Source organism: Cryptosporidium ryanae, assembly GCF_009792415.1.
Source record: "Cryptosporidium ryanae isolate 45019 chromosome Unknown contig_17, whole genome shotgun sequence".
In the NCBI taxonomy this organism is placed as follows: Eukaryota; Apicomplexa; class Conoidasida; order Eucoccidiorida; family Cryptosporidiidae; genus Cryptosporidium; species Cryptosporidium ryanae.
Genome location: NW_027125568.1, coordinates 30,476 through 45,972, shown reverse-complemented (window position 1 = coordinate 45,972; position 15,497 = coordinate 30,476). Strand labels below are relative to the sequence as shown.

The 15,497-nt window shown below is 29.4% G+C and overlaps 9 protein-coding genes across 9 annotated transcripts; 5 read left to right on the top strand and 4 right to left on the bottom strand.

Moving 5' to 3' along the window:
• Window positions 1–524: 524 nt before the first annotated feature.
• On the bottom strand, window positions 525–3,836 carry FG386_000728 (uncharacterized protein; the record flags this gene model as incomplete). The annotated part of the gene is made up of 1 exon (XM_067340072.1): window positions 525–3,836. One exon carries the CDS (start codon window positions 3,834–3,836, stop codon window positions 525–527), a length of 3,312 nt encoding a protein of 1,103 aa, XP_067195880.1.
• Window positions 3,837–4,203: 367 nt separating this feature from the next.
• Window positions 4,204–5,112, top strand: FG386_000721 (uncharacterized protein; the record flags this gene model as incomplete). Its single annotated transcript, XM_067340065.1, has 1 exon — window positions 4,204–5,112. The coding sequence occupies one exon, from the start codon at window positions 4,204–4,206 to the stop codon at window positions 5,110–5,112; it is 909 nt and encodes a 302-aa protein (XP_067195873.1).
• A 386-nt stretch (window positions 5,113–5,498) lies between these two features.
• FG386_000814 (uncharacterized protein) lies at window positions 5,499–6,274 on the bottom strand (the record flags this gene model as incomplete). The annotated part of the gene is made up of 2 exons (XM_067340158.1): window positions 5,499–6,126; window positions 6,180–6,274. 2 exons carry the CDS (start codon window positions 6,272–6,274, stop codon window positions 5,499–5,501), a joined length of 723 nt encoding a protein of 240 aa, XP_067195966.1.
• An 81-nt stretch (window positions 6,275–6,355) lies between these two features.
• Window positions 6,356–7,144, top strand: FG386_000803 (uncharacterized protein; the record flags this gene model as incomplete). Its single annotated transcript, XM_067340147.1, has 2 exons — window positions 6,356–6,438; window positions 6,481–7,144. 2 exons carry the CDS (start codon window positions 6,356–6,358, stop codon window positions 7,142–7,144), a joined length of 747 nt encoding a protein of 248 aa, XP_067195955.1.
• Window positions 7,145–7,820: 676 nt separating this feature from the next.
• Window positions 7,821–8,603, top strand: FG386_000792 (uncharacterized protein; the record flags this gene model as incomplete). Its single annotated transcript, XM_067340136.1, has 1 exon — window positions 7,821–8,603. One exon carries the CDS (start codon window positions 7,821–7,823, stop codon window positions 8,601–8,603), a length of 783 nt encoding a protein of 260 aa, XP_067195944.1.
• Window positions 8,604–8,889: 286 nt separating this feature from the next.
• On the top strand, window positions 8,890–10,254 carry FG386_000781 (alpha tubulin; the record flags this gene model as incomplete). Its single annotated transcript, XM_067340125.1, has 1 exon — window positions 8,890–10,254. The coding sequence occupies one exon, from the start codon at window positions 8,890–8,892 to the stop codon at window positions 10,252–10,254; it is 1,365 nt and encodes a 454-aa protein (XP_067195933.1).
• Window positions 10,255–10,442: 188 nt separating this feature from the next.
• Window positions 10,443–11,888, top strand: FG386_000770 (sugar transporter; the record flags this gene model as incomplete). Its single annotated transcript, XM_067340114.1, has 1 exon — window positions 10,443–11,888. One exon carries the CDS (start codon window positions 10,443–10,445, stop codon window positions 11,886–11,888), a length of 1,446 nt encoding a protein of 481 aa, XP_067195922.1.
• A 24-nt stretch (window positions 11,889–11,912) lies between these two features.
• FG386_000759 (uncharacterized protein) lies at window positions 11,913–13,184 on the bottom strand (the record flags this gene model as incomplete). Its single annotated transcript, XM_067340103.1, has 1 exon — window positions 11,913–13,184. The coding sequence occupies one exon, from the start codon at window positions 13,182–13,184 to the stop codon at window positions 11,913–11,915; it is 1,272 nt and encodes a 423-aa protein (XP_067195911.1).
• A 131-nt stretch (window positions 13,185–13,315) lies between these two features.
• On the bottom strand, window positions 13,316–15,376 carry FG386_000748 (transmembrane domain protein; the record flags this gene model as incomplete). Its single annotated transcript, XM_067340092.1, has 1 exon — window positions 13,316–15,376. One exon carries the CDS (start codon window positions 15,374–15,376, stop codon window positions 13,316–13,318), a length of 2,061 nt encoding a protein of 686 aa, XP_067195900.1.
• Between the last annotated feature and the right edge of the window lie 121 nt (window positions 15,377–15,497).

Here is a 15,497-nt window from a genome sequence, read left to right as displayed (position 1 = left end):
TGAAATTTAAAAGATGGAACAAATACATTAAAATAGTACTCTTCAAAAAAAATAACAGAAATCCAACAAATGTAAAGGAGATGACCAGTACCAAAAAAAGTAATGAAACTCCAAAAAACTTTCTTAAAAAAAAGCTCCTTTCCTGCGCTTGTCTTAAGGTGCTACTTAGCGGAAGTAGTGGAGCATCATTTCTATTACATGTACCAACTTCAGCTACACCTCTGCATATTTCTCCATTTTTTATTGTTACCTTTTCCACCTTCATTATTCTTGAGTAAGTGGAAAATTTTCTCCTGCGTGTATTTATTTACCGCAAGATACGTAAAGTGTGTACAAAATATCTTTAAAAAAACAGTATTAATACAAATATTCTAGTTTTAATGTTTAAAGCCAGTTTTCCTTGTAATTTTCTATTTCTGATATGAGCTTACCCTAAAATTAAAATTTATTTGTACTTTATTTTCCTTTTTTGAAAACCTACCTGGTTAATAATAACCTGCTTAGTCAGTTTGTTTGCCGCGCTTCTAATCTCTAAATTCTGAATAAAAAGTGGCTTCAAAAGTAGTTATTATAAGTTGTGATGTTATAAAATAAAAACTTACAAGGATAGCTTTCAATTGATTTAATATTGAATTTTTAACAACTTCTAGTTGTTGAATAAAATTGTTCCATTCATCCCCAACTTCAGATGTAATGTGCTTACTAACTTTTCCAGTTGAAATAATTTTGGTGAGAGTTGAATAAATACAATGAATATAAAGATAAAATAGTTTTTTAATTCTATTCATCGACTCTATTTTTATAAAATTCAAGTTTTCTATGTTTACTTTAAATGATATATCAATATTTATAACATGCGGTTCCAATCCAAGTAGAATATTTCTGAGTTTCTTTATTTCTCGTTCTATACTCTTCCTTTGTTCTCTCTTTATTCTTTCTTTTCTTACAAATATTGCCTTTATAAATAAACCCATTTTTCTCAGTCTCATTTTTAGTTTTTGTCGCAAATATATTATTGGGATTTCCTTCGTTGAGTCTTCAATGGCTTCAATATTACCAACGAGAAAATCAAAGAGAGATGAAAAGTTATAAGTTCCATGTGTGTAAGGTACCAAAGAATTCTTTAAAACCCCATTAAAAATAATCACATTCTCCAAAAGTGATTTCAAAAGGTACAGTTTTGAAGAAAGTCTTTTGAAATTCAGTTTTTGACCTTTTACCTCAAAATCTGACCACATTTCATCGAATAACCCACTAATTTCAAAATATATTTTTCTTTCAGTGTTGTCAGTTTTTATAATTTGTTTATGAATTAAAGTATATAATTCGTCAACTTGAATCATTTCTGTCATTTTTACATATAATCTGCAACCTAAATACTCGGAATTTTTCAGTGAAAAAACATCATTTTTATAATTACATGAACCGTTTATTCCAAAATCAATAAAATTTGAGTCCATCTCATTTTTGCTAACACTTAATGGTTTTGTCAATGTTCTTATTATTTTCTTTAGTGTTCTATATACAACTTTTATAAATTCACTGGCAACATAAAGTTCGTCCTTGTTATCATAAATCCTGAGGGCCGTTGAATAAACCTGTAAATTCTTGTCTTGATTATTTGCAGAGTTCTGAAGAATATTTCTTCTTCCAAGTAGTATATTTCTTGAAAGAGTCACAAATTTATCTAATAAAGATATTTTATATCTTAGTTCATCTATTGTTTTCTTTAAATGGTCTCCAGTGGAATCAATAATTGAAGGTCCAATTGAAGTTATAAGTGGTGAAAGTAAGTAGGTAGCGTTATTTTTATCCTTATTTATTCCCTTTATTCGATAATAATGTTCTCCATTAAATATATGACTCGCAAGCTTCATCTTGAATTTTTCAAGACTTGATACACAATATTCAATTTCAGGAATTAGACCACTTAAATTTCTAGATACCATCCTCAACTTAGTTTTAATTATTTTTGTCATACCTAAAATAATTTGAAATTGTAATAAAAGTTTAATAAATGAAACTTGAAACCCAGAAAATCCGTTAACTTTGATCTTGTTTTTTCTCTCCCTTAATTTTTCGAATAATAAATTCCTTGAAGAAATTGTAATTTTTCTTAGAGCACGTTTTATTATTTCAAATTTGTTTTTCAAAGAAAATTGGTGAGCTATTTGAATGTCCAATTTGTATTTACAATATAAATATTTGTTAAATACTTCAATGAATTTAGAATGCTGAGAGTCAGTGTAATTAATCTCACGATGTAATCTTCCACACTCTTTACTCGAAATATCATATTTAATTTCTTTTATATTTTCAATGGCAAAGTTTATAAATTCATCATCCACAAAAGCCCCAATAATTATTGAAACAGCATTTAATGAATTACTTAACTTATTATTTGAACCAAATAAAATATCTTTCGGAGAATACTCACTTGCAGAAACAATTTTATTATAAGTGTCAGTAATCTTTTCAATAGTTTCAAGTTCATCATTCTTCAAACCATCCAAATTAGAAATAGAGTCCATCACTTTAAGCTCTATATAATTATTTATTTCTGTATCTTTCTTTTTCTTTTTTGAAAACAAAGAATTAATATTCAAGTCCAATGTAGACGACTGTTCAACCTTTTTGTGAAAATTCATAATAATCCTAAATTGATCATATAACCTCAATTTAAGTGCCTTCCATGAAATAAAAGGCTTTGGGGGTATATAGTGCGAACTGTTTTTGTGCAATTTATAATAATAACCATTCCAAATTGATAAAACATATGTATACAATTGATCTATATGTGAATGTATTTCTTCAATCAACCTTACTCCAAGAATTACCTCCCTGGAAACTCCAGTTTCTAAAAAATAACATTGGAGGCGAGAAAATAAAGTCAGAAATAAAGTTGAACAAACTACGCATGTTTTTTTTGTGTCATTATCTCTGAAAAAGTCAATGCAATTGAAGTTATTCTTCACTCCAATGTTTCCATACTTTAATTTGTCAATTAATTTTTTAGGATATTCCAGAGATAAATTCATTTCCATCCCAGAAATAAACGAAAAATCATCTTTTGATTTAGGAGATATTAAAATTAACGATGCTGCTAAAGGCAGTGTTTCAATAATGTATCTAAAATATCCTCTTGATAAAGAAGCCATTTGCAGTGCCTCCCACTGTGACTTCTTAACATCTCTGTTACTCGAATAATGTTTAATTAAGTCAATATTCATGCCAATTGATGTGCAAATCAATGACAATTTGTAAGATATTCTCTGTATTTCAGGAATTAAATTGTTTATGGTATTATTTATCATATTCCATGGTATTACAGTAATAGTCCTATTAATATGGTCAAATTCAGGAATTACTTTTGTAATAAGGTGGTTTCTAATTGACTCTTCCATACCATCACTACTAACTTCAAGTAGATTCGTTAGCTTGCAGTTGTTTACTTCCTCTGAAATTGTATCTATTGTTACTCCATTTGTTGAAAATGGTGTCGTCATATTTGATTGCGAAGAAAAAGAGATGAATGACTCCATAAACATGATTTCATCCTCAATTTGGTAACTTGTATCATTATATTGAATAGAAGAAGTTATATTCAATTCATCTGAACACTCAATGTACTCTCTGATAGCTTTAACATGCTCCTTAATCAACGAAAACGTTTCAACCTCTGGAGCAAGAGACACTGAAACATCAAAAAATTTTACTTTATCTCTATCAGTGTGACTATTGCAATATTTATATCTATAATCGTCACTACAGCTACATAAAATTTGACTATAACAGATTAATATTACAAAAAAAAGTAATACAATTTTATATCTCATTTTATCCACCTTACATTGGGCAGTATATGACAAGTCAACAAATGCGCCATATGTCAGGATTACTTTATTTAGATAATAAATAGGGTACGCCTATAAACAAAGCTTTTCAAAAAGTATAAAATTGAGAATATCATAACTTTTATATTTAAAAGTTTTGAGTCTGTTAGATAAAAATCGTGTTTAGACCTTATATTTGTTTTTTCTTAATTTCTCCCGATTTTTAGTGTGAGAATTTGTGTGATAAGAAAACAGATAAAGTATTTTCTCAATGTTAAAAGATATAAAGACAAATACCATGAGAATTCTTTTATTGTAGATTAATGTTATAGTTTTTATTCTAAAACACTAATTTAAAATATTTCTTGAAATGAATTTTGAAGCCTCTAAAATATTATCTAAATCTGAAGATTCATTTGTAGCTTTCAATAAAACAGGATATGATGTTTCAGATGGAGTTGACCCAGAGATAAATATAGAATTTAGATACCAGAGCAAAAAATTGTACAATGAAAATTTTGAATGTGAGAAAAATAATATTATTTCTCCGACAAATTTGAGTGAATTTGTTTCAGAAAGTGAAAATCAAATTAAAAAAATTAGCATGGATTCACATACAAGAAATGATAGTAAATTTCATATGAAGTTAAAAAATTCAATGAATAACAAAAGTAATGATCAAAATTTGTATAAAGAAGAAGATAATCGCAAAATAAAAAAAAAGGCGAAAATAATGCCTTCAGAACTCGGAAAAAAAAGTGGCGAAATAAGGCAACATAAAAGATCATTTTGCTCATGTACAAGGATCTATGCAATTGATGAATATAATTTTACACAACATGATGCTGTTGAAAACAAGCCAAGTTTTATTATAATCCAAAATGATAACAACATCCCATCTTCCATTGAAAGAAATGAAATCAGTTCTCAAATAGACAACTACTTTATTGATGAAATTACACAAATCACATCAGAGAATAAACTAGACAACAAGAAAACCAATTACAACACAATTTATGACGTTAGTGAAACACATAAAAGTATGGATACTGATTATTTGGAAGACAACTATTTTATAAAATATGACGAGAACATGGATTTATGGTTCTTGTCTAAAAAATTAGTAGAAATCAAAATGCCTCCTAAAGAAAAAGATTATGAAGTAAAGAATAAATCATTTGAGAATACTCCAATCTCTGAAGTAATTTCAAATACACTTAATTGGTATGAGAAATATAAATTAAGACTGATAAACGATCTAAATGAAAAATTGCGCTAAAAATTAAAGACCAGTATCATCATATTGAGAAGAAAACTAATAAATTTTTTAGAGCAACCTTTGGTAAATAACACATCACCGAAAAATATATTTTAATATTTTATTGTATCTTTTGTAAAAAAAAAATATGTCATTATTTAAGGTAAGTGACATTTACACTTTCTCTATTAACGCGAGAATAACCTCTTTTATAGGATAAATTTCGTCTTTTTGCAAAAAAGGCCTCAATTACTGGAGGACAAATTATTTGGATTGGTGTCACCTCAACTCTAACACTTTGTGTTCCTGTATTATATTATTATGAGAAAGAATGTCAGGCATTTGAAATCCATTCCAAGTTACTTGAAACGTAGGTCAAATTTTGAAGTTAATAATACCAAATCTATCTAAAGTATTTCGAGTACCTCTTCCAATTCACTACATATTTTTGAACAACATATATATGTTGGCATACTAATATCACAAATTGATATGTAATGTGAATAAAAAGAGCTATAAATATCACAAACCGAACCTTTAGATGCTGCACCAATAACAAAAATTAATTTTTTAATATTTTCGTTGTTTAATACATTTTTAATCTTCTCTTTCATAAACTCTTGGAAATCCTCCCTCTTTGCGACTCTTGAAAATCCTACTACTACTTCTGTACCAGATAAAAATTCTTCTATTGTCTCATTTTTAATACTTAAGACTACCATCCCATCTGGAAGCCTGAGCTCGCCATTAGGTGATGAAAGGAACTCAGAGAAAACCTTGCTAAATACCTTAAATGATCTTGGGACACGAAACTTAGGGTCGATTTTTAATAACTTTCCGTCCTGATTAAGAATAATAATCTCTGATAGATACCCTGCTTTACAAAGTGGACTATCAAGCAGCATCAAAAGAGAATTATGTATTATATCCGGTCTCACCTCTCTCTCTCCAATTGACTGAGATTCTTTCCCAAATAAGTTTATTTCAGTGATCAATTCCCTTTTTTCATTTTTATTTTTGTTAACATACAATGTACTATAAAGCGGAACTTAATTACAAATTCAATTCAAAAAAAAATCGAAACTTACGAATTTAATAATAAAATACATATACTTGCACTTTTTAAAGTGGATCTATCTGAAGGCAATTTTCTTATTTTATTTCTACGAACTATTTCCTCCATCAATGCTTTAATGAGAATCTAAAACAAAAGGTAAGAGCGCCCATCAGATTTTGACATATTCACTCTTGATTATTGAAAAAAATGTTTTCGAACACTATATCAATTCCCAGGGACATTTCTAGATGGAAAAATGAACAAAAGTTGATAGTTATACTTGATCAGGCGTAAGTTTTTTTTTTTCTTTAATTTTTTTCATTTTTTCTTAGTTGTTTGGAATTATTTGAAAAAAAAAATAAGTCATTAGAGCTTTTAAATGGTATTGACCACCCAAAGAAAAAGTTAGAGGAATACTGTTCATCATGCAAACAAAATATATTTTCTAAGGAGGAATTATTAATGAATATTAGACCTGACATAGTTCATCAATGCCTACTCTCTTTATTAGACTCACCCTTAAATAAGAGTGGTAAGCTACTCGTCTATATAAGGACGACCGGAAACGTATTAATTGAGGTTAATCCACAAATATCTATACCGAGAAGTTTTAAGGAGTTTTCGATTCTAATGGTTAATTTATTGGTTAAGAGAAAAGTTATGGCAGTGGAAGAAAATGTTGTTTTGATGCAAATGATAAAAAATGACTTAGAAAAAGTACTTCCAGCAGGTGGAAAAAGGTTTGGTTTATCTATAAATGGAAAGCTAAACAATCTAAGAACAATGATTTCTGGAATTTATTCTGAAGGCGATAATTCTAGAGTCTGCAAATCAACTGCAATAACGTTTTTTATAGGTGCGGTTGCTTATGGTGATCCCTTGAAAAATTGTAGGTATGTTGAAGACTTAATTAGCATTAGTTCATTTCCTCTCTCTGCCGCTTTGTGTTGTCTGAAATTATGTGGCGAATTTGAATATTTATGGGATATTTGTTAAATAACATTCCTTAATATAAACAATATATATTTGCCTGTCTATTAAATGTATACAACTTAGATTGTACAAAATAGGTAATAATCATATATATAGGTCATTCATAAAAGTATTCAGTTAATGATTTATTTTTAATTATTACATTGATCCTTTTATTTTATAATCATCTTTTCACTCAGTTAAATATATTAAAAATAAGATAAAACATACTTAATTTCGAAAAACGAAACTTGCATAAGATAAATATTCTTTTTAATTGAAATTTATATTAAATATACTTTGCATCTCCCGATTACATCAATTCAATTTGAATGTAAAGATGTAAAATTAAAATCAGTATGTGATCACCCTGTTTCGTATATTCAAATAAAATTGTTTTGTATTGTTTTAAATAAAAAACCAGAGGGCGCAATGTTTTCTCGAAATAAAACAAACCTATCAGTAAACAGAAATCAAACAGATTCATTAAACATTCCCGAAGAGTATCTTTTAATTTTAAGTTTAAACGCTGTCAAATTTCAATAATTATAATTTATTTACAAATTTACACTTAAACTAAAAACTTTAGAAAAAAGAAATATTAAATAATTAATTGATCAGAAATCGTTACTATCTTCAGTAAAGACATTTTTTTAGATCTATTTTTTCCAGAATTCACTGGGGAAAAAAATTAAATAAAATGAATAAAAAGGAAAACATTACGAAGTCGAAATTTTGTCTTTATATTTTTTTTATTATAAATTTAATATGCGTTAAAGGTGAAAATATTGAAAATGCTGTGAATATTAAACTAAACAGGTTTGAAGAAAAAATCGTTACTTTGGGTTTGAACATACCCATAACAGCATCTTGGCAGCTGATTCTTGTACTACTTTCAAGCGAAAATTGTAGAATTTGTATGACTCACCCACCCAAAGAGTTAACTGAAAGCAAAGAATCAACTTTATTGAGATTATCTAAACCCTGGCTATTTTTTATTCATCCCGCCAAAAACATAACTAGTGAAATTCTAACAGCTCCAAGGATTGAATTCTTAAATTACATTTCTAAATATATTGAGATTGACAGGTGTATGACTCAAAACGGGCAGAAAGATGTAAACTCAATAGTTGTTACCAAGAGAAATTTGCTGGGATGCAATCTCATGATAAGGGAAATGCTCGAAACCGGTTTTCTTCAAATAAACAAATTTAACGAATTGATTGAATCGGAGTCAGAACAAGGAGTAAATGAACTTGATAATATTCTCAAGTGCATATTTGAACAGCAAACTCCGGATAAAGACCAAAGTAAATGCTCATATAAGCGAGTTATTGAAACCAGGGAGATAAATAGACTTTGTGGATCGTTTTTGCTGAAGATATCTAAGATGATATACACTATTTGCGGAATGACTAGCGTATCATTTAGAAAAAAGACTAAGGCATACAATAAAATTTGCATGCTATTAGAAACCACTTAGTGCTCGAATATAATGTTTATTGTTTAAAGTATGTATAGGCCTATCCGCGTAAAGTTAACTCAACATCCCTGTAACACTAAGAAAGCTTTTCCCGCCTTATCCCACAGTTGTCCTGACCCCACACCAGAGTGGACAACCCCACACAAACTGTACTAAAGGGTATTTTTGTTTATTGATTAAATTACAGATTGAACACTATTCTCTGAAGACATACCTCATCATTGGTTTCTTCTCAGAATACTGATTTAGGATCTCTGTATAAAACATTTGAAATTGTTATTTCAAAATGCGTGAAGTTATTTCGATACATGTTGGACAGGCAGGAATACAAATAGGTAATGCCTGTTGGGAGTTATTTTGCTTGGAACACGGTATTAACCCAGATGGAACAATGCCTATGTCTGAACAAAATATGGGGATTTCTGATGACGCTTTCAACACATTTTTTAGTGAGACTGGAGCAGGTAAACATGTTCCAAGGGCTGTTTTTGTTGACCTTGAACCAACTGTCGTCGATGAAATACGAAGTGGAACATACAGACAACTGTTCCATCCTGAACAACTTATTAGTGGTAAGGAAGACGCTGCAAATAACTTTGCTAGAGGGCACTATACGGTTGGTAAGGAGATACTTGAAGTTTGTCTGGATAGAATTCGCAAGTTGGCAGATAATTGTACAGGACTTCAAGGCTTCCTTATGTTCAATGCTGTAGGTGGCGGAACTGGTGCTGGACTCGGCACTCTTCTACTTGAAAGATTATCGGTTGATTATGGAAAAAAGTCCAAACTAAATTTCTGTACCTGGCCATCACCCCAATTGAGCACCGCAGTTGTTGAGCCGTATAATGCTGTTTTATCAACCCACTCCCTTTTGGAACATGCTGATGTTGCGGTAATGTTGGACAACGAAGCAATCTACGACATTTGCAGAAGAAACTTGAATATCGAACAGCCAGCATACACTAATTTGAATCGTTTAATAGCGCAAGTTATCTCTTCCTTAACAGCATCCTTACGTTTTGATGGTGCTTTGAATGTAGACATTACCGAATTTCAAACAAATCTGGTCCCATACCCGAGAATTCACTTTATGCTCTCTTCATACGCTCCCATAATTTCTGCTGAGAAAGCCTTCCACGAGCAATTAAGTGTAGCGGAAATTACGAACGCTGTATTTGAGCCACAAAATCAAATGGCCAAATGTGATCCAAGGCATGGAAAATATATGGCATGTTGTCTTATGTACAGGGGTGATGTTGTACCCAAGGATACTAATGCTGCGGTTGCTACTATAAAGACAAAGAGGACAATTCAGTTTGTTGATTGGTGTCCAACCGGTTTTAAATGTGGAATTAACTATCAGCCGCCGACTGTTGTACCTGGTGGTGATCTTGCGAAGGTGATGCGTGCATGCTGCATGATATCAAATTCCACTGCTATTGCTGAAGTTTTTAATAGAATGGATCACAAGTTCGATTTGATGTACTCCAAAAGAGCATTCGTTCATTGGTACGTTGGGGAGGGAATGGAAGAGGGTGAATTTAGCGAGGCAAGGGAAGACCTTGCAGCATTAGAGAAGGATTATGAAGAGGTTGGTATTGAAGTTGCTGATGGTGATGATGAAGAAGTGCATTACGAGGGTGATTTTTGAACCACTTAGTTACGTATCTGTTTGTTAGATGATAGGATATGTTAATCTTTACCGCCCTATTTTTAGTCAAGTTTCTTTTATCCATGAGGTTCTCTTTCTTTAGTTATTGCCAAAGACGCCTACTTGTAGTGGGTTTGTTGTCACTAATAGTTGGTTATTCGTTTGGCGTGACAAATGTACAAAGGGAAATGCTGGTTCATTACCTGGTTCCGAGTTCTGTGAGTTTGAAAGAGAACTCCGAGTCTTTGATATTTTCTGGAACTTCAAGAATAGAGAGATCTATAATGAAAATTGTAAACTCTTCAATTTTTTTTGGCTCTTCTATTGGTTCTTTAATTGAAGCTATTATTTCAAATTGCCTTGGGAAGGTCAAGACATTGCTAGTTTCATTTTTACTTTTTGCAATTGGTTCTTTACTATGTGTCAAAAGGAATTTGTTAATATTTTCGCTTGGAAGATTCTTATGTGGAATTGGAGTTGGAATATCTTTTTTATTGGTTCCTTCATATATACAAGAACTCACAAATAAGCAGAATCAGAATTTATTTTTAGCTCTACACAAGGTAATGTTTTGTTGCGGTGTTTTGCTGAGTTATTTACTTTGTAATATAATACCTTCTTTTATTAAATATTTCATTAAAGAATTTCTAACAGTTAATATTAATTATAAATTACTTATTAATCTTCAAAATTATTACAAAGAATTGTTGAGCAAAGAATATTCAAATAAAAATGAAATAATAATTAAACTGTATAAATATCACATATGTTCAACGATATCAACAAGAATATTGTTCTCGATACCACTTATCATATCAGTATCCTTATTAATTATCTTTTTTTTTAAAAAGTTTGATGAAACTCCATTATATTATATTAAAATGAGAGATATTAGTAGAGCGGAAGAGATTGTGAGAGAAATTTATGGAGTCGTTGACACGAGAAAAATAATGAAACAGCTAATAGACGAAAGTAGAGTCAATTCGCCAAAGCCCAATTTGTTCAAAATATTTACTGATCCATCTCTTAGAATGGCTTTAATTTTCACTTTAATTGTTATATTTACAGGAGTGTCTACTGGTTTCGTGCCTTTAACAATGAGCAGTAAAATTTTTACACAATACTTGAATATTAACCACAATCTTTCTGCAATAATAATAGCTCTGAGTGGATGTTTCTTGGTTATTTTTACTTTCTCAGGTATATTTTTTGAAGTCTACATTGGTAGCAGAAAGCTTCTTTTATTTGGCTTAATATTAAATCTCGCATCTCTTACATCAATATGTTTTTTTCTTTATTACTACAACCAAGGGAGTGTTATTAAAAAAATAGTGATAATAGCATTTTTAGCAGCAACGACTTCATACGGTTTTGGAATTATCCCAACAATCTCAAAAATAATATCAAATAATATTTTAAAACAACTATATTATACATTCATTCCATTTATACTTGTATTTTTTTGGTTAACTGCTGCATTTGCAACTATTCTAATTGAATTACTACCAATACCAGTAATGATATTCATATATTCATTTTTAACATTTTTTTCACTAGCTTCTATTTCTATCATAAATTACAAGTACACAGGATATTCAGATCAGGTTCTAAAGGATTCATATATAACAACTTAAAATGTATTGCTATTTAAGTTCTAACTATTGTGTTTTTAAACCAAGAAATGCTATTCTTAACATTTCATTCTTTTTTTTACCAATTATATTTATAAAACTAATTAATTGACAAAAATTGCCCTCTCCTATAACATTTAATAATCTATTTATCATGTTCTGTTCTTTTTCTTGTTCCTTTATCTCCTTTTCAACTTCAATTAAACTATAAAGATTGCTCTCTCCAATTAGTTTTGAGAAATATTCGACCTTATTATTTGAATTTTCATTATCAGCTAATCTAATTGGAAAAAGAGTTTCAGGATTACTTTTCATGGCAATAAACGCAGTTTCTATTTGCTTATATCTGATTTTTTTAACTACAAATTCTAGATTATAAATACCTTTTCCAAAGGAAATATATCTTCTTTTAGACAACTCAACTTTCTCCCTAAATATGTTAATCATTCCTTCGTTCTTCATTTTAAGTTTCTTAATATCATTTATTAGATTGATGTTATTCTCCTGCACTTTATTTAATTTTGAGTTCAGAGTAGATATTTCAATATCTTTTTTTTTAACTAAATTTGAAAGTTCTTCTATCTTAATATTCATTAATCTTACTTTATTTTCCAACTCCTCTTCATTAATTAACTTTGATCGTATGTCATTCTCCAAAATAGTGTTTCTTTTTCTCAAATCCCTAATAATTAATTCATACTGTTTCTGGATTACCCTTAGTTGACAAAGGTATAAACTATTTTCTTTTTCATTCCTCTTGTTAAATTCAACCTTTAAAAACTCGTTAATACATTCATTTTTGTCATTAATCGATTTATTTAACTCAATAAAATGATTTGAAATATCATTTTTTTGTTCACCAAGACTTAAACACAATTGTTCATTGTTAGTGTTGATAATATTTATTGGAGACAAAATTCTTTCTAAAAAACTTTCTAATTTTTGTTCAAATACAACCTCACTCTTTTCAACGCATTGATCTATATTTAACTTGATCAAAGCTTCATTTTTTACTAAATAATCATCCAGTTTTTTTTCAACAATTCCAATGACTTTCTCAATTGAACTTTGGTTTTCAGTCATTATTTCTGATTTAAAATTATTAAGTGATATCAACTCGTTTCTTGAACTCGAAATTAACACTTTTATAGCATCATCTCTTTGCCTCTTCTCAAGTAATGACCTTACTTTTTCCGCTTTCTCAGTAATCTCATTGAGTGTTTTGGAAAATGGATTAAATGTATGATTAAATTCCCCTTTATTTAAGTTTGAACTTAAATTTTCTTTCTGTGAAAACATTATTAATATTTTACAAAGCTAACTACTAATAAACTTCTGAGTCCACTAGTGACATGCGTGAAAAATTACTTCAATGTCACGTCGAAAAAGCGCGAAATTATAACCGCAACTGATCTAAATTTAAACATTGGTTAAATAGTAAAGGCCAAAAGTTCAACGGAATCATCCAAGCTTCTAAATAATCTAAGTACATCTTGTTCAAATATTGGGTGTATATATGGGGAATTAAGTATTCCCAACTCTAATGCACAATTTATCTGATTTCTAACTTCTGATGAAATACTTATGAATTGGTGAATATTATTTAAGTTTAATTCATTTCTAAAACCATTTAAAGCACAACTCTTTGCTAAGAATCGATGGTAGCAGTAAATATATAGTATAGATATGTCAATTGTATTTAGAGCCATTTCTTGCATTAAAAATAACGTCTGTAACATAATTTCTTCACTAGAAATATTTTCTTTGTTCTCTAAGCATAATTTATTTTTTCTTTCTTCTTCATCTTTATTCTGGAGGGATCCATTTTTCATTTTATTCAATAAAAACACGAAAATTTCATTTCTTTGACTAACTATAGAATTTGAAATATTCCAATTAGGAGAGATTGTTCTTCCAATATTTGGGGTTGATACACAGGGATTATTTAGCTTTCTTGAAAGTAAAATATTACAACACCACCAATCATTTATGCCTCTAGCAATGTTGTTGTTATTTTCTTTTATTTTATCAATTTCAACTGATTTTGAGAACCAATTATCAATTTTTAGGTGTGAAGGCGAAAATTTTCTGTCAAGTCCGAGAATTGATTGTATGTCTATCTGTAAATCAACATTCCCTATAGCTGTAAATTTAGTCTGTATTGAGGAATCTAACAGAAGAACTGTAGAAAAAATATTTTCAAGTTGCTTTTTCAATCTTTCAATAACATGAAGTGTTCTATACTCGTATTCTGACCACTCTCGAAAAATATTCATTTTATTATTTTCAAGACTTCTTTCTTCATAATTCTTTACATTCAATAGTCTATTTCTAATATAAAAGAACAATATTGTAAAAAAACTAGGAAATGTTATTAATGAACATAAAAATATACAAAAATTATATATTGATTTTCCCAATTCAAATTTCTTTTTCTTCTGACATAAAACAACCTTTTTACCTATATTACCAACAAATTTCATAAAATCACATGTAGGAATAAATTCGATTGACATTTCATCTCGTGCGAAAATTGAAATTTTTGTCAAAATCTTCTCTGATGTTCCTGAAAATATCAATGACCTAAAGTTTGATGATTGTAATTCAACACAATACCAGTAAAATGAAACTACAAAAAATGATGTGAGATGCTTTAAAAATAATGCATGCAGTGTTGTTTCTATTTTTTTAGAAACAACATCGAATGTAAATAATCTAATGGTCAGTTGAAAAAATCTCAAAACACCAGGAATTCCAACTCCAACTATATAAAATGGAAATGCAATTAAATATGACAACCCCGTAATAATAATTATGTTAACGATATTTCCCTCTCCACCCTTGGTTATTAAACATTTAATAAACCTAAAATAACTTCTCAAATAAAAATCATCATCAACAAAATCCATTTTAGAAAAGTTCTTAAGATATTTTTGTGAAGATATGAGGAAAATGTTTTGATTCTTTCCGAAATAACGGACGAAAGATAAACCACTAGTTGTAAAGAAAAATATTCCAAGGAACGGATTAAGTTCAACCGAAAAAAAGGTTAATAAATTCCATAATTTAATTATCGAATATGTTGCAGAAAAATAGTTTAAAGATAACCAAATCCATCTAGACGTGAAAATCAATTCCCAAAGCACATATCTTGGAATAGTTAATACTAAATCATTGAACAACGTAACAGATGAAGTTAGGTACAGTTCACTAGTTATGTTAATTATTCTACTCAGTAGTAACAGGAAAAAAACTATATTCCCAGTTAAGTTATAAATTAACACATAAAATAAATTTGTGAACACTCCCCCAGATCGTCTGAAGTTTATGATAATCGTAATAAGCGAAAAAATCGAACTTATTGTGCACCAACAATATAACGGTTTCAAACTCGAAAAAAATGTTAGAAACTGTAACCTCCTATTATTGACGCACAAGGGAAACCCATTTCCTTGTACTCTTGCGTCTTTTTCATATCTAACTTTATACATACTCTCAACGAGAATTTAGTAAAAAAGGAAAAAAGAGTGGCGCGGTTTCTGTTTTAGTTGATTTTTTTAGTATTTTTAAAAAATGAATAGAAAAATGAAAATGTACCTATTAATCGATAAA